At 39.8% G+C, this 18,866-nt stretch overlaps 2 protein-coding genes across 2 annotated transcripts; one reads left to right on the top strand and one right to left on the bottom strand.

Moving 5' to 3' along the window:
• The first annotated feature begins 6,982 nt into the window (after nucleotides 1-6,982).
• Nucleotides 6,983-9,159, top strand: LOC104449125 (fasciclin-like arabinogalactan protein 1). The gene is made up of 2 exons (XM_010063156.3): nucleotides 6,983-7,743; nucleotides 8,394-9,159. The coding sequence occupies exons 1-2, from the start codon at nucleotides 7,081-7,083 to the stop codon at nucleotides 8,979-8,981; spliced, it is 1,251 nt and encodes a 416-aa protein (XP_010061458.2). The 5' UTR covers nucleotides 6,983-7,080; the 3' UTR covers nucleotides 8,982-9,159.
• A 136-nt stretch (nucleotides 9,160-9,295) lies between these two features.
• Nucleotides 9,296-13,021, bottom strand: LOC104449124 (nudix hydrolase 10). The gene is made up of 9 exons (XM_010063154.3): nucleotides 12,920-13,021; nucleotides 12,270-12,491; nucleotides 11,798-11,863; nucleotides 11,271-11,408; nucleotides 10,645-10,722; nucleotides 10,517-10,567; nucleotides 10,395-10,429; nucleotides 9,812-9,920; nucleotides 9,296-9,693 (listed from the first exon to the last, which is right to left on the bottom strand). The coding sequence occupies exons 2-9, from the start codon at nucleotides 12,435-12,437 to the stop codon at nucleotides 9,487-9,489; spliced, it is 852 nt and encodes a 283-aa protein (XP_010061456.2). The 5' UTR covers nucleotides 12,438-12,491; nucleotides 12,920-13,021; the 3' UTR covers nucleotides 9,296-9,486.
• Between the last annotated feature and the right edge of the window lie 5,845 nt (nucleotides 13,022-18,866).

Raw genomic sequence — 18,866 nt, 5'->3', positions numbered from 1 at the left:
AAGCCAAATCTATCTTTAACTTTGTAGTGGCTTCAACCTGTTTCGACTTGCTCTGCTTGGAGTGGGCAGTGCTACATTGCGTTAAGTAAAGTCAATTGACCCCACTCAACTTTAAAACTGTTAATTGAATATATATTAAGTATATGTAATTTGAATCTGGGATAAAGGTCGGAGGCCTCACTTGTTAAATGGTGAGGGTTAGTGGCCTTGCTTGGTGCAAGCCAGCCTCACATGGTTGTGTGTGTGTAGGCCTGGACAAGGGGCGAGGCAGTGATTAGGATTGCGTTGGGGAAATTCCCCATACTGTTTTTAATATATTAAAAGACTATTAATGCATGCATTAATAGTGTAAATCATATAATTTATGCACTAGTCAATATGTGAATAGGGTCCTGATGAGATCATTTAAACTTTAGGAGTTCTCTGTCATTACGGAGAGTGAACAAGTTATAAGTTGTAAAATGTGACTAAAAGTTGGATTGATATGAATGAAGGTAAATAGATGTAAAATGAGAAGTATGTGAATGTTTGAATGGATTAATGGCACGTGAATAACTGAGTCAAGATAAGTCAATATGCTTAGAAGAACCTGAGAGTAGAAATTGAATAATCAATTTGAAGTGAAACGTGTAAAGACAGGAAGATCAACATGTTATTCTAATTGATTGAAGTCATTAGAGTTTAACAACCGGTTTCAAGGCCTAGGCTCGCAGGAGCCAGCTTGGAGAAAAGTTAAAGAGTAATATTTCTTCTTTCGTGCGAAAATCCAGACAGACGTCCGACGAAAGCAAAAGCAGAATCCTCTACTTCTGGAAATCTCCTTTATGCTTTGGCAAAGCAACCCGAATGTGCGGTTGATGTCTCTTCAGCAGTAGTCTGTCCAGTGGATCCTTTGACTCAGGATTTCCAATGACCAGGATGAAGCCTGGAGGATTATCTACAGGTTCCAGGATTACCGAGAATCACGAGGGAAATTGAAAACTTCTAACCTATGTCTTCAAATATTCACGAGCTCTCAATTGTGAAATATTGCTTGAGTACTGATTTGTTTTCTTTGAAAAGGCTGTGTGTGTTGTAACATGTGAACATAAAGTGTTTATAGTGTTAAAGGCACTTGTGTTCTGTAGATCTTCTAAGTTTCGAGTAAAACCAACACCATCTACATGTAACCTCTTCAAAATTTTTTGGGGGGTTAGGGGGTGTGCGGGCACCGGCACATTAAAATAACAAACTCATCCATGCTGGGAGCCGGATTACCGGACTATCGTTGGAAGCTCATGTCGGAAGTTTGCTTCATGTTGGTTAAACACATACTCCCCACAGTGTCTAAAACTGGCATGCCTAACCAGTATGCTCCAGCCTTCACAAACTACTTAATGAGGGACAAAGTGAAGATGAGTCCGTGTAAAACAATTGTCCCACATTATTTACCTAAGAAGCTTGCCCAATTTTATCTCCTATAAAAGCAACACCTGTGACTTGCGAGTGAGAATATCCAAATAGCTCTGTCCCACATTAATTGAGTAATAAGAATTTTCAGTTGCTTTATCTTTTTAAAGACAAGAGACACTTCTATTTTTATTGAGCTCAATGCTTGATGTATTTCCGGCTTTCAATTATAAATTGTATAATAATATAGGTTGCATTGAGTTTTAAATTGTAACCACGTAACATATATAAGAAAAAAATTAATAAATATTTTTTGTAGACATGTATACAAAAACAGTATTGGTCACACCTCCACCAAATCCTCACTGCGTTCCCCATTTTAGAATATTATAATATTAACTCACATTTTTATATTAAAAAGATTAATAGTAATTCCACAAAACTTTATATGATATCAAAGTCGAAAGATCAAAAACTGAACACAAAATCACTAAGGGTGATTTTGACGAAGGGTTAATGGAGAGCAAATTTGTGGTTCAAATAAAAGTTGATGATCTTTTATAAGATCAAAAAATTAGAATGAAATTGAAACTGAACCTAAATTTAAACGTTTTTATGAGACAAAAAAATGTTTTATGGTAGAACTAACGCTGGACTTAAAGTTGATGGTTTTTTATACGAAACAAAAAAGAAGAAGTTTAGAACAGATTTGAGATCGGACTTAAAGTTGAGGTTTTCCATGAGACCAAACAAAGTGTAGAAATTGGGACATAACCTAAAATTGGAGGTTTTTTATGAGACAAAAAGTAGAATTGGATAACAACTAAAGTTGATAGTTTTTTAGGGTACAAGGCCTTACTTAAACACAACGGAACTTTTAGTAAAAAATAGTAATTAATGTCGAGAACTCGTACATTTTTATGTTTACCAAAAAAAAGAAAATCAACGTGCATGTTTGATAATCTAGGGAAAAAAAAGGTTATATAATTAGACTAACCTTATTATAACAATTTTTACCAAAAAAAAACCTTATTATAACAAGGGATAATACCCTAAAAAACCCCAAACTGGTACACTTGTGACAAATTTACCCCAAACTATATTTTTGACCACCAAAAATCCCAAACTGGTATACTTTTGACAAATTTACCCTAAACTGGTACACTTGTGACAAATTTACCTTATGTTAGTTTTCGTTAAATTTTATTATCAAATTATTAAGTTAAATAACACGTGACAGTTAACCAGTATACCAATATAAGATTTTAACAGTTTACAATTTTTATGATTTTTTTGTGGTATTAATCCAATTTAGCATATGGTATATTTATTACAAATTTACCAGTTTAGGGTTTTTTGCAGTTGAATAAATTAGTTTGGGTTAAATTTGTCATAAATATACCAGTTTAGGGTTTTTTATAGTTAGTTGGGGTAAATTTGTTACAAGTTTACCAGTTTGGGGTTTTTCATGGTAAAAAAAATAGTTTGGAGTAAATTTGTCACAAGACCAGTTTGGAGTTTTTTAATATATTAACTCTAATTATAACAACCATAAATATCAAAGTGTCAAGTTGTCAGCGAGTGTAAACCGTCCCGGTGTTTCTGCTGTCGGTCGGTGGAAGTTTCAGTTCCCACCCGTTGACCGTCCACGTGGCAACATCTCTCTAACCGGAACCTTCGGCTTCGCTCATCGGATACGTTAAAAACTGGAGATCTCCTCGGCGTCAGCGCCGTTGACTCTGACTGACAAAAGTTTCCCATTTTTCTTTCGCTATTCACTGAACTGAAGAGCCGCCCCGGTCCATTTATTTATTCATTTTTCTCCCTTCCTTATTTCATGAATTTTCTTTTTCATTAATTGCTCGACAGTCACTCGCCAGCCATCCTCGTTTTAACTTTAGGCCACAGTCCAAAACTTAGAAATTTAATAGTGGCAATTCTCTCATGTTAATTCAATTTCTTTTCGGTCAGAATGTTTTTTAAGTAGGCCTTATTTTGAATAAGACATATTCAAGCTCTCTCACCTTAATATTCTTTTCCCTTTTCATATTTTCTCAGGGAAATTAATTTTGTTTTGGAAACATGAGTAATTTTATTTGAAGCGAGTATTAATTTTAATGAAAAAAAAACACCCATTTTAAATTTATGGACTAATTTGGTATGTTTTATTTTTTTAACTTTTCAATGAACTTAATTGTTAACTTGACCCCCCCCCCCCAACAAAAAAAAAACTACTAACGGGCATTGTTGAGATACCCTTAAATAAGAACAAATCTCTCTCTCTCTCCCCTCTCTCACATTTGAAAAAAAAGATTGTTGTTAATAAATGCTCCTAATATACTCAATCAACATACTTTACATAGTACACAACAAAAAAAAAAAAATGAAATGTTTCAATTTTCAAATCATTAGGTACACATAATATGATTTAGGTGACTTGCACATCGAAAAATTCGAATTTTTCATCATTAATTTGTTAATAAGTGCCTCCCGACAATGATGCGTCTTTACTAGCCCACAAATTCATCCACAAACTCCAACCTCAATCCCCCCATAAACTGCAATCTCTCCACCAGTACCTATAATCGTCCGCCGGTGCTGTTGATCCCCCCACCATCCCTGTCCTCACGCATCTCTCTGCTCACCCTGTCTCCTCCCTCTACAATCTCTCTCGCTTTGTGCGACGTTTCTTGCAAAGATCTCTATGTTAGCGGGTATAGGTCAATACATTGATTGAGGTTGCGAGCTGTCATTGAGGTCATGACCTCCATGAAAGTCCCACATCGAATAATTGGTATAGTGTGAAATAACTAATATATCATTATTGGTTTAAATTTTTAAGTGAAGTTGTTGATGGACGCAAACTTGAGTTTCCTCTTGGCGATCTCCTTGATAGAGGTATTGGGTTTTTGATGTACCCTTTTAACAAATGGTGATGGAGGTATCGGGCTTTTACTGTATCCTCTTGAATAGATGGTATTAGAGGCATCACCTAATCTGCTCGTTTTGTGAATATCTCAAGAAAGGATTTTTGGGCAAGTAGGTGTTGGGGATTAGCAATGGTCTCAATGGCCTTCATGGTTCGGTTTGGAGAAAGAGATAAGGGATGAAAGTGGGTGTTTAAGATTCCAATTGAGAGATATCAATGTAGAAAAATACTTGAATTAAAAGGAAGCAAACCTAACATTGAACTTATACATAAGGGGAGAGATTGTTGAGTTGTGCATATGATTGTATTAGAAAAGTCTCTATATGGTGTTGAAACAACTAATATTTAGTGAATGCAAGATTAAACTAATTATATTGATTGGCTTGGATATGGGTTTCCTCTTGGTGAACTCTGCTATGGAGGTATAGGTCATCCATGCCAGCACGAGGTTGGCATTGTTAGGGCATAACACTAAGAGAGAGAGAGAGAGAGAGAGAGAGAGAGAGAGAGAGAGAGAGAGAGAGATTTGTGCCTCTTCATTGCAACTTAGGTTGCCACTAGACAACTTAGCCTCGATAGGGATAGATAGGCATAGAAGTGGAGTGCTCTAGACAAAAGAGGTCGTGCACCAGCCGTTTGTCAGAAAATGAGCGACCGACTGAGTTTAAAGTTTTATTAGGTAATGTTTGGGTTGGTATGGGTGGATGAGGAATTTGTAATTTAGTTACAAAATAAATGACAATTTTGTAAATGGAATATTAATTTTAAGGTGTAAACTGATCTTCAAAATCGAACTTTAACGTGCAAGCCGGTACTGCTAAAGTAGATGTATGAAAATGGTCGCAGCATACTAAAACTTCAAAGAAAATGACAATATTGCGTATTGTCAAAGTTGGAGAAGAGAGGATTAGGATCTTCGTAATCTTCGTTTTGGGGTTAGATGGTGTGCAGACCAACCTATAGGTTTCATGCTGATATGGTCTATGAGTGGCCAAAGTAAACAAAATTAGACTTTGTGGTTGGGCGAGGCTGCGCCCGTCGGCCGGTCGCCGCCGGAGGCCGGGACCGGCCGAAAAAAAAAAAAGAAAAGAAAGAAAGGAAAAAATGAAAAATAAAATAAAAATGTTTAAAAAATTAAAAGAAATAAAAAAAGAATAAAATTTACCAAACGTGTTTCTATTAATTTTTTATTCCCGGAACAAACGTTACCAAACGCGTTCTTTTGTTAAAAAATTATTCCCTGGAACAGAAATACTTTTTTTTGTTTCTGTTCCCTGAAACAAAAAAAGAACAGAAACGTTACCATTCGCACCCTTTGTGGACCAATGCTTTTTTTTTTCTCCTATGGAAGCCCACAATTTCTTTCCCTTTTCCTTTTTTTCCCCCTTTTTTTTTTGCAAAAGTGGGTCCCGCCCGTTGGGGCCCTACGAGGTCTCGACGAAGGGAACTTTTCGGTCGTGCCATGACATGATTAGCGATCACGCAAGCTCAAGAAAGAGTAATAAAGATTTCCGAATATGTCCTATGCTTGCGCAGTGGTTTTCGGACCAATTTTTTCCTTTTAAAATTCGCCATCCTCGCTTGCATTTAAAAAGAAAAAAAGATGGAATATAAAATTGGTACTTTGTCACATGGATTTATGGGGAAGTGATGCTCAATCACGTGAGGTGTTCCCGAGGAAGTCTTCATTTATTCATTTTTCTAAATCTAGATTAAGAATATATTACTTATCGGCCTTAAAGTTCAGTACAATCCACACAAGCCTTTTCCGATTAACCCTTTCTTTAATATCAGTTTTTTCAGCCGCCCCATCCGGAAGCTGTCTCTGCATAATCAGACCCTCTTCCTTGATTTCCAACATTTTTTTTTAAATTCATTTATTTGTGACTTTTTTGGTCTATATGTATATATTACCATTTTTACGCTCTCCCGTAATGGGTTTCCGATGCTTTGTCTTTCACGAAAGATTTGGACATTAAGAATTTCATATATTAACGGTGCGTTTATTTTACAGAAAACTGAATTTTTTTACAATGATTAGTTATATCACTTAAAAAAATTAATTGATGGAGAAATTTTTGTTATCAACAATAATTTATGCTTAATTATTTTCATGAGTGATGAAATAAACATTTTTTGGAATTTTTTTCAAATTTTGAATTTTTTGTGAAATAAACACACTCTTTATTCGACATTATTGGTTAGTAAACTAAGATCACTCTTAAACAATAAGCCTTATGAAAATATAATTGTATTTGATCGACAAGACTTTCGTGATGTTATACAAGAAGAGAGGACCAGATCAATAACTTGTCGTTTTCTGTTGACCTTGGTAACATGCTTGCGAAGATCTCGTAAAAGTGACAGATTTTCATCTTTTGATCCAATTAATTAAGTGATTAAACTAGTACTAACCCTCACAATCCTAGTAAAAATAAAAGTCGGAAAGAATAGACTCCGAAATCAACGGTGGGGACTGGAGAATTAAGTAATCAAATTTTTTAAAAAGTGGATATAAAATTTTCATCATGTCTAATATTTCTAGATTTATTTGAGATGTGAGCCAATGGCCTTGGAGGTTAAAAAAAAAGGTTTTTTTTTTTTTTTTGTCTTAATGTTAAAACGTAATTCGATATTATATCTTTAACCACCTCGAGAGCTCTCTCTCTTCCATCAAATCTCACTCAGCTCCCCAACCAGTTCACCACCTCTCGAGTTTCCACCGCCCCTTCTCTCTCTCTCTCTCTCTCTCTCTCGCTACAATGCAGGTCCGCCGTACTCCGCCGCACCTCCTGGCGGCGCTCCTCCTCCTCCTGGTAGCCGCCGCCACGTCCCTGGCGCGTGCCCACAACATCACGAGCCTCCTCGCTGGCCACCCGGACTTCTCCACCTTCAACCACTACCTCAGCGCCACCCACCTCGCGGCCGAGATCAACAGCCGCACCACCATCACCGTCCTCGCCGTCTCCAACGCCGCCATGAATGACCTCCTCGCGGAGCACCCCACCACCACCACCCTCAAGAACATCCTCTCCCTCCACGTCCTCCTCGACTACTTCGGCTCCAAGAAGCTCCACCAGCTCACCGACGGCTCCGCCCTCGCCGCCACCCTCTTCCAGTCCACCGGCTCCGCTCCGGGATCCTCCGGCTTCGTCAACATCACCGACCTCAAGGGCGGGAAGGTGGGATTCGCCCCGGAGGAGGGCGGCAGCAGCGACGCCGGGGCCTACTTCGTGAAGTCCCTGGAGGAGCTGGCCTACAACATATCGGTGATCGAGATCAGCAAGGTGCTGCCCTCGGCCATCGCGGCGGCGCCGGCTCCGGAGCCGAGCCAGGTGAATGTGACGGACGTGATGGCGGCGCACGGCTGCAAGGAGTTCGCCGACGCGCTGTTGAATAGCTCTGACGCCTTGAAGACTTATGAGGTAATGGTATCGTACGTATCAGCCCCTCCGCATAAGAGTACTTAGTTGGAAAAGTTATAAATGAGAATTTTTGCTAGTGGAGTAAAAAGCAGTACAGATAGCTGCTGCAAGGGTTATTTTCTTGCATGAAGAAATGATTTATATAATTTTCTTGGGTCTTTTTCTAAATATAAGGGACATTTTTTTTTTCTAATTTGATATCTTTAGTTTTCCTTTTAAAGCCAAATTAAAGAAAAGGAATAAATTGATCTACCAGTCCTTTCAAATGTTTATTTTTGTCTTTTGCTAGACCAGCTTATGTGAAATATTCGGGTAAAAGAAAGAAAGAAATGTAAAACGCTTGAAAAAATGGATTTTTCAAATGAGCCAATCTAGGAACAAAGCAAATTTGGAGTTGAAGGTCAGTCAACAGGCCCAAAAAAATCCAGTTTCATTTCTGGTGATGCAGAACTTCGTGGTTGATGAGGCCTGTTGATTCATCTTATTCACAGATGCCATTAATCACAGAAAACAGCAATTTCTTATGTTCTAAGCACTAGGGGTATCTAATTGAGAGCAAAAATCGAATACCTTAACTTCTTGATTGAGTAAGATCAAACGATGAAGAAGAACTCATGGTTGCATTTTTGATTGCTGATCATGACTTCCAGGACAATGTCGTCGGAGGATTAACGGCATTTTGCCCGCTCGACGACCCCTTCAAAGCATTCCGACTGAAATTCGACAACCTCTCCGCAGCCGACAGGGCCTCATTCCTGGAGTTCTTTGCGACCCCTGTGTACATGTCGATGTCCATGCTCAGGTCGAACAATGGGTTGATGAACACGCTGGCGACCGATGGGTCGAGGAAGTTCGACTTCACGGTGCAGAACGACGGTCAAGATGTGACCCTGAAGACCAAGGTCAACACAGCGAAGATCACAGGCACATTGCTTGATGAGCAGCCATTGGTGATCTACACCCTCGACAAGGTCCTGCTCCCCCAGGAGCTGTTCAAGGCGGCAGTATCGCCTGCACCAGCACCGGCTCCGACACCGGAGAAGGCGGCTGAGTCGCCAAAGGCTGCGGCGAAGCACAAGTCCCCACCGGCCCCACCAACGTCGGCAGCATCAGATGCGCCGGCTGATTCACCAGACGGTACTGTGGCCGACCAGAAGAGTAATGCAAATGCTAGGATTTGCTGTGGGAGATTTGGCTTCATGGCACTGAGTTTGTTGCTTGTGGTTTTGGCATTGTAACCCCTTTTCTGTGTTTTTCATTTCCAGGTAAGAGTGTGACTTTTTGGTGTTAACTGGGGAAGCTAACTTCTTCTTTTGTTCTTTTCTTCAATTATTCTTTGTTTTTTTTTTTAATGAGTGGTGTTTGAGGCGTTTCTGTGAGCCATGAATTGTTTTGATGGGTATAAGCTTTGGTTTAGATCGTTCTGTTACTGATGGAAAAATAAGATCGTGGTTTTTGTGTTGGGAACAAAAGAATAATTTGTGAACCGTGTGATGTTGAGGGGTTCATCTCAAATTTAACAAAGTACTAGCAAGAAACAACGCCGCTTTTTTTTTCATCTCAGATTGGTTATTCAAGCTAATGACTCCTGATTTATTGTCCTCTGTACTATGAACTCTTTCTAGCATTTGCTGCAATTACAACTCGGTACTGGCATGCCAGTTCCGATGAACCAGGGGAAGAAAAAAACTTTAGCAGACTAAATTACATATGTATTAGAGTAAACGGGCACTTGGACAATATCTAAAAGCTCTGTCCGCTCAGTAAGGTCTCGGCATTCAGATAGACGTATTGTAATCCCCTGTCGGAAATCGACCTTGTAGGTGCAACCACGGGGATGAATTGGGAATAATCGTGGTTTGCTCTCGCCAAGCACAAATTGGTAATGCACTCGCCTAGGTCATTATGTTGGGCATAAGGCTGAGCAGCAAATTCTTCCAATGACAACCACTGGAAGGGGAAAAAGAAAAGGCAATGAGAAGCAGAATCAGGCCATTTACGGCAACATGAAACATGCATGTGTGATGGAATGGAACAGTTGTCTAACGACTTTGAAGTGAAAAGTTACCTGAGCGGCCTCAATCTCCAGTTCTTGTTTCTGAACATCAAAGGACAGCGGCCGCAAAATGCATAAGAAAAATAACTCCGACTTGTCAAAGAATGCTTTGTGTGATTGCCTGAGCGAGACATGAGCAAGTCACTCACGTATCAGAACTGTGTTATCAAGTCCCACGATGGACATATAATGAGGTTCAAAGGGAACTTAGAGCGCCCTGTTGTGAATGCTCTTGTGGCGGCTAAGATGAGAACTTTAGAAGTAAAGACCTACTCTTTTACCTACTACTTCCTTACCTCCTTTTGATTTATTATATACCAAATTTGTATTCCTTACTAGTTAATCTAGAGTTAGCTACAGAATAATGGTTCTCTGAAGGTACTAGCGTGCAGTAATCAGCAAGAAACGATTCCCTAACAAACTATATCCAAACCCCGCCCTGCATCTGCATAAGTTCATCTGACTGTCATTCATGACATTGATATAGTTTTTTTCTTTCTCTTTTTTTTCTTGTTGAAATGACTTTAATACAGTTGAATCTCACATAATTACGTGTAGAGCTAACTTGAATAAACTGAATAAAGAAATAACTCACCTGAACAATAGAATCTCTTTGAACTCCGTATCAATCTGGACAGACGAAAATCATGTAAATCAAGAGGTGCATTAATGGCCAATTATCATGAGAACTATGGACAGGTACCAATATGTACTTACTCCGGTCTCTTCCTTCACTTCTCTAATAGCTGCTGCTTCTATGTCTTCGTCCTGTCATAATGAATGTCATTTGATATCAGTGGACAAATCTTTAGGACGACTCTTTGTGCTGTAGTATTAGGATTCACCTCATCAACCATTCCAGTGGGGATTTTCCACAGCCCTGTTCCTCGTAGAATGCCGCTCTTTTCCTGAACTACAAGTAGCTGCCAACCAAATATCCATGACATCAAACACCAGTTTGACAAAGCCGAGATATCCGAGCATGCAATAATTGAATGAACAGACATGCTGTATATTAACTCAATTCTTACATGAGATAAGGCATAAAGTTTGCGTTAAATGACTAACAATAAGAATGTGTGTCAGAGATTTTCGCACCAAAACAAAAGAGAGCAAACATTTCCAACATATGATTCATACAGCAGATGTTTGACTAGCATTATTAGTGAGATATCGCCAAGGGTTCTATAATTTTGCGGCGACACCTATCTGCAAGTTGGTCTCAAATATGCCAATATTTAACCTTTAGAGCATGACTACCAAATTTCCTTGATATGTATGGCCAAAAAATAAGTCCACTGACATGTCAATGATGCCTAAGCTAAAGAGATGCAGCATCAATGAGGGTATTCTCTATTTCCTAGAGGTTTCTAGGTTTCATCCTCTGCAAAATTAAGAACGTTTAAAATACGAGACATGAACCCCAATGCTACTATTCAACCAAATAAAAAAAAAACCAATGCTACCATACCTCTCCTTTGTCGTTAAAGATGATCGCCCCAATACGTACTCGGTGTGAAGCATTTGCAGGCAGCGTGCAAGGACTTTCAGGAATCCAGTATGTCATCATGAGGTAACTTGGCTCAGCATGGTGGTATACAAAGCCCTCCTAATACACCATATGTAAAGGAAATAAATAATATGTCATGGGTGAAGCAGTATAGTAGATTAAAACAACACAGCAAAACACCAGAATCCCTTTAAGAAGAAGGCATTACGTAGTCCAAAATCAATGCTACAATATCCTCAATCGTTTTGTTATTCTGAATGTGCCAAACTGCTAAGTGGTGAAAAAGGAGAGCAGGACAAAAATTCACTATCGAAATAGATGAAATCACGAATTCTTTCGAAAGCATGATTAATCTGCAGCTTTTTCCACTACATTGCCAGCTACAAACTTATCATAATTTCAGCAATCCTATATTAAGACCATGTAATCATCAACTGTCAAGAGACTTTGTGGAAACCAATACTCAGAAGGATTAGAAAATTTGTAACCTTTATGGCACTTTCTACAAGATTCACGAGTCCAAGGGGAAATTTAATCCACACACCCTTCTTTCCCTGCAAGATGAAGAATATCAATGCGTTTCATCAGAAATTTAAATTGCTGAAGCCAGATTTAGCAAACTGAATATCATAGCTAACTAATAACAGAGCATGAACTGCACGAATCTAACTGTGGACAAAACAATGGTCACTTCTCACAAGCATGAATTCGGGCAATTAATCAAAACTGAGGGAGGCCAAGATTTCAGGGGTTCACGGAAGAACGACCGGGCATTCCAGCATCGCTAAATGATCGTTTGGGCAATTCCCAAATGAGCTTTAATTGCTCGCCGGGGCAATGACGAACCCGGAGAGCAATCCACGCAGACTCCAAGTCCAATTGCAGCAATCAAATTGACACCCCACGGAGCAATAGGAATCAGGAACACGAAGAGGTATCAAACGAAGAGTTCACGTGTACCTTTCTCTTCCATTCTGAGATTGAGGCTCTAAGCCTGGCACCAAAGACCTCAGGCCCCATAGGGGCAGTGAACTCCAGATTATCCACGATGACCCCTTCATGTTGGTCGTCTGTTGAAGGGAGCAGGTCATGAGCGAACCCATTCTCGAACACATTAGAAAAAGACATTTGGGTCAAAGCTCTTCAAGCTCCCTCGCAACTTCGACGCGAGCTGGTCACTAACTGCCAAAAACATGCGGAAGAGATCACGGTGAGCAGAGTCTCCGCGACCCATAATTGATGTGCGAACATTCGACTGCTTCGAAGTGGCTTATGATGAGTCGTTTTCAAAAAGCCGAGAACCCAACCATTCCAATCCAGTTTGCCAGAAGGGAAGAAGTGGGGCTCATCCATTTTTAGCAAAACAAAAAGGTTGGAACTTTAACAGAGAAAACAGATGATGACACGGTAGCGTACGAAGGACCCTATCCGAGGAACAAGACCGCAAGATGGGTCGGCTCCAAATCTTGCAGGACAGACATGAAAACGCCCCGTCCATAAGACACGCAACGGAAAATCGCCAAAAGACCCGATCTTTCGCAAAGAAAAAACAAGAAAATCATCAAAGTTTAGACTAGTTTGAAAGGAGAGATCGCCGAGACGGAAAATACATGTAGGGAGGGGGGCGGCGGGTCGTCAAACCGGACAGTGCGAGCAGCTCGTGCCGGGATACGTTCGTACGAGATAGAGAAAGAAAAAGAGATGTCTGTGAGATGCAGGTGGTGGCGCAGAATATGCGGAGTGGGGCAGAGTATATATAGGCGTTGTGAATGCGGGAAAACTCCCATGCGTGCCAACCAGGTGCGTTGATGACGCCATCCCACCTACCCGTTTCGGACAACCGCGAATGTTTGATCTTACGAAGTAATTTCTTGAGTGGTTTTCCGACACCGATCACTTTAGGGAACATCGCTGAGCATCCGTCTTGGTATTTTCGGACTTTGCATGACCCGGAAAGGGAAGGTGACCTTTCCACGCACCATTTATCTTGGCTTGACGTACCGTGGTCGTATTGAGCTTTTGATTCAATATTCAAGTCGGGTCTGATTTGTGAACTGAAGACTTCTCACCCGGGGCTGCGACTCGCGATATTCGAGGAAAGAAACTCGCGAAACATGGAAGTCGCATCGCATCACATCCGCCGGGATGGGTGCTTAACATGTAATGTGTTGACGTGAATAATTAACGGTTTGTCACGTCACCCCAAAATTAATTTCGTAGATTTGTGTTTCACACAAAAGCAAGAGGAACCGCTTGCATCACCGAGGCTCTGTGTTACCAACAAAATGTCACTAGGCTCATTCGACCAAAGAAATTGGCCAAAAATAACAATAAGTTGGTCAAGTGAACCGTGTAATAAGTGGGCCTTACTGTTTGTAAATTTTTCCCAGAGACAAGAATAGAGGCAACATGAAAATTTACATGTTTGTATTCCAAAGGTTTTCCATTAATCTTGGATTAGGATTGTAAAGAAATAGGCTCATGTAACATTTACAAGATACCCCCTCCCTCGTTTGGAATCATCTAACTATTTGAGCAATACAAGCATCTTCAGACCTTCTCCCTCCAAACAATTTCTCTCTCTCGAAATCCCCATAGAGGGAAAGAACGATCAAAACTTAGGCAAAATAAGTCGTATCGAGGCCTAAAATACCGCACATGTGATTTATGGAGCCCGTGACGCATGCCCGTGGCGTCATGGCCCTTCCCGAAAAGCCGCCCTCTCTTTTTGGGGCTGACGGAAAAGTGTGGGACCGAATGCGACACATTTCTGAGCTATCATTGACGCAATCCACCGCCCCATGTCCATCTCCCTTTCGCACACTTCCAACAAAATGGAAGTCTCTTTTTTCGGCTTTATACATCCGGCGTTTCTCTCCGTACGTAATCGCGACCTGGGGCAAAGTCTAGTGGAGCTTGCACTAGGATTAGCTTCGGAAAGCTAAACCCTCCTCTCTCTCTGTTTTTTTTCCGGCCAGCACATACGATGGTTTGTGAAAATTCTAGGGGCGTTTCGCGTGTGTTTCACCCCCGCCGGAGCCCAAGCGACGGCTAACTTCTCGGCCCTTCTGTTCCGGTGAGCATATCTACGATGATGGTTTGTGAAAATTCCTGGGGCATTTCTGTTTACCCCCATCCGGACCCCGAGCAACGGCTCACTGCTCCATACGCGCAGAAAACTTTCCCTTGGTCAAGTCTATTCAACAAGAGTGGAATGGGATACTCAGTCTCAAAAGCATGAGTTGAACCAGGTCTTGTCCATGTCCGAAGGATCGCTAATAAATCGTGTCAAATGTAGATGATGGCGGTTGTTGATTTTTCTTCTTTTCTGGGCGGGTTAAGCAAGACAAGTGCAGTTTACACGAATTTGCACAGTGGACCTAAATTCTAAATTCTCTGCACTTCTATTTCTTTCTATTTTCTCTGGTCAAGATGTTTGACCCAAGTCATTGATGGGAACCCCTCCTTTGACCCCAAAGCGAAATCCAAGTTCAAGATGCCATCCATGACTGGTGATTTGCAGGATCTTCATATTCAAACTTGAAGATGATGTTGTGAAGAGACTCCGCGCTTGTCATGTAATAATCACACTTTTTAAAAAACTAATTGAAGATTTGTTAAATTCCAGAAAGGGTACATTTTACATTGGTAAAAGTAAGTGGCTCCTCTCTCTTTTTCGCCAGGAAATATGTGACTTTCATAATTGGGCAGAATCATGTAATGCTTTCATTCTAGTAAGTCCTATGCGTATAATCCACCCCATTACATCACCCTCATTACATCACAACTGTTTCTCAACTTTCCCCCGTGAAACACTAATATCCCCCCTTTTTTTTTTTTTGCCTCACCGATATCCCGAGCTTATACAGGTGACTCAAAATACACCTTATGTCTCAATTTCATCCATAATGGCCATTGAAAAACCCGGCACAATGGCATGTGTGGACGGTACCACATCGGACTTTGAGTACTTGTGAGACGAAAAAAGAAGATCGATGCATTCGTGTTCCACGAAGATAATTCTAGAATCTGTCGTGAAATTATCTCTTATTATATACTATACACGTGACCAAGCGACGTTTCCATCACCAAGGGCCCAAGATTCATTAAACAAAAGTAAATTGGATGTAAGTGTATCAGATACGAGATCACTTCAATAAACAATTGGGTATGGAGTCAAACCATTCCATATCTTGATGTGCGCTGTGATTCGCCCCAACCCTCTTGCTCCTTTGTAAAAAGCAATCGACATCCAGAAGGGATTTTCTTGATTTTTGACTGCAATAATTGACCATAACCCAAACCCTATTCTGAAAGGAAAAGAACAATAATACAATAAAATAAATGATGGGGAATGTAAATGATGGTCCCCCGGTCAATAATTCACTTTTGCAGATATGGACGTGAAGCAAATGAGCATTCACACATCCTATTTGCGCGAAATGCTTAGGACAATAACAGTAATAATGCACATACAATGTGAACATTATCTGAAGCAAGCAAACGAATGAAGGGTTGATTATTCAAGTGGATTTTTGTTGCTAAAGTTTTATGGGGTCTACCTAAAGCAAAATAATAGCGATCATGCTCAGGCTTTTCGGGATGGAGAGATCCCTTTAAAAAATCAGAAAGGATAGAAATCCACCTAGAATAAAGTTTTATGAAGGGCTTCCATTTTTTTGGGTGTATGAACACCTGACTTAAAGACTGACTTTTGACTGAATATATGGATAAGAGATGATTCAACTTTTATGGGTGGGAAAAGATTTTTCGATTAAGGCTCAAAAACATATTCACTGTATGAGGACAAAATGTTTAATGATTGCATTGTAGGGAAATCACAGGTAACCCTTCTTTTGCCAATGGTGGCCGTTACATGAGTATCATCATGCGATCCTCCAAGACAGTTCGTGGGTAGATCGATTTAGATGTCGTGAGCATGTGAGCACAAGATGGTGGGATTAAAAGGTAATTCAAGAACTTAGATTATCACATTGATAATGCCATCTTGCAAGCAGATACTGCTTTTTTGTGGTGGGGGGGAGGGAATCAGATTTGGAGGCAAGCAATTTAGTATTTTTAATTTAGGAAAGGCAAAATCGTTCGTATGTCGAATCGCTTATTGAACGACACACGACGTAGCGTATATTCTCGAGATAATTTCTATCACCATGGATCAAATTTGGAGGCAACTCTTTTGGTATCTTTAAATTTAGGAAAGGCAAAATTGTTCGTCTGTCGAATTGCTTGTCGAATGACATGTGATGAAGCATGTATGCGTGAGATAATTTCTTTTGTGATGGAGCTCGAATTCAAAAGTCTTCAGCTTGAAGGCGACCCATTTGGTATTTTTAATTTAGGAAAGGCAAAATTGTTTGTATGTCGAATCGCTTATTGAACGGCACACAACGAAGCGCATACGCTCGAGATGATTTCTATCACCATGGATCAAATTTGGAGGCGACTCTTTTGGTATCTTTAAATTTAGGAAAGGTAAAATTGTTCATCTGTCAAATTGCTTGTCGAATGACATGTGATGAAGCACGTGTGCGAGAGATAATTTCTTTCGTGTTGGAGCTCGAACTCAAAAGTCTTCAGCTTGAAACACGCTTCTGGTTCATTAGTTTGATTCTTGCGTTGCCCTAAACTTGTGCTGTATTACGTGTCAACCAATAGAGTTTACAGAACGAGTATTCAAGGGTTTTGGCTTTGCTTTTGATTCTTCTGTCGTTTCTTGGTCGACCCTTCCGTGGGGGGAGTGCGGCATCTTGGTCTTCCTGGTGTCATCGATGACAACTTTGACTAGAGAAAATATTACGTAAGGAGAAAACAGTGGTGGTCAAAAGTCAAAACTGTCTCGTTGTGGACTACAGGAAGTTTTGCGACCACTGAGGATTGCATTTTCGCCAAGGGGAGTCACGGTGGATGGGGGACTAATCGAGAAGATGAGTGGTGAGAAAGCAACACATCCGTGGAAAATATGTCCTAGCTTCAAAGGAAAATCTTGAGCAATTCATATGGCTAATCGATTAGCGTTGCCTGCTCTACTTTTGGTCGTGTCTCTCGCCGAAGATAATATCTTTTTTTAACCTTGTTGCAATTGTCCATCATAGGCTTGAATTCAAAATTAAACAAATGAAACGAGCTAGGGGTGATTTTGAAAAATTACAATTCCAATAAAAGATAAAGAAAAGGAACAGGTTGAGATTTGCAAGAATAAAAATAAAATAATATTTTTTAGATCACATATGAGTCCATGGAATTTAGCAACACTGATCTTTGGAGAATGGAATAGTTCGAAGTACGGTGAATTACTGATTTAGCAAGTAAAAGCATATACGAATCACATACTTGGTTTAGGCCAGAGGTTGTTTTTGTTATCATTTGGTCGATTGGAAGCCGGCTCATCGAGAGGCAATAAAACCAAACCAAACCAAACCAAACTTGATAAACTTAAATAAAAAGAGCAGCTCACATTAACCTAAATAAAATATAGATCAGCCTAACAAAGCACGTCATTTCTATCTAAGATTCTTCTATGCAATTGGATTAGAGGTTCTGATCTCTCAGATCAAATTTCTTCGACAAATTTATGAATCGTGACTAATCCCCACTAAAGAGTTTGTCGTGCTCCTTTCCATTTTCACCACTCAATGCAAGATCCACGTTTCCATTGTATTCAAGGGCTAAAGAATTAGTATCTTTCTTCTTCTCTCTCATGATGATGGACAAAGAGTTCGTGTCTATTGGTGCGTGCACAATCTCTTTTTCTCCATGCTCGTGCTTTTTCGCAGCTTTGCCATATAGTATTCACTTATCAAATGTGAAGATTGCAGAGAAAGCAATAGAATATTCGTGGCGTGCCAAAGAAAGAAGAGCCAGGGCCAAGCTGGAAACTTCAAAACAGACGCCAAAAGGAAAGAGGAAAAAGCCCAAGTCCAACTCCACGGCGACTGGAATGGAATGGACGATGACCGTTGATCCAAGGCATTCAATTCAAGGACCCTTTTCTTTTACGTTTTAGGCAAAACATATATTTTATTTAGGGGAAATTACTCATGAAATTTCTAGGATTAGCACACCTTTGCCCTCAAACTTTTAACCATTGCATAATGCCCTGGGACTTATAATTCCACGTTAGTTGTTCTGTTGTCAAGTGTAATGCACGAGGCTTTTAAGTGGTAAAACTATATTTTCATCTCGTTTTCCGAAAGTAAATTCTCTTTTATCCCTTCGATTATGTTTGGTTATCTAAATTTTTAGTAGAACTAGATGGGATAGAATAGAATAAAATTCAAGAATTTTGCTATATCTTATCTAGTGTTTGGTGAATCGCAGCGATAAATGCGGATATATTTTCATCTTATCATGTTAATTGTTTAGTATAAACGACATATCAATGTAAATGAACCTAAAAATTACATAAATGGAAATGTTAAGAGTCTCTCGTGATACTCTTCTCGACTTCATTTTTATTTGCTTATTTTTTATTATTTTTTCCTCTCTTTTTAAAATAATTTTATTTTCTATTTCCTTTTTTCCCCTTCCATTATTCTC

Source organism: Eucalyptus grandis, chromosome 6, assembly GCF_016545825.1.
Source record: "Eucalyptus grandis isolate ANBG69807.140 chromosome 6, ASM1654582v1, whole genome shotgun sequence".
Taxonomy (NCBI): Eukaryota; Viridiplantae; Streptophyta; class Magnoliopsida; order Myrtales; family Myrtaceae; genus Eucalyptus; species Eucalyptus grandis.
Note: the sequence above shows the minus strand (reverse complement) of the source record. Positions and strands in the feature narration are given on the sequence as shown.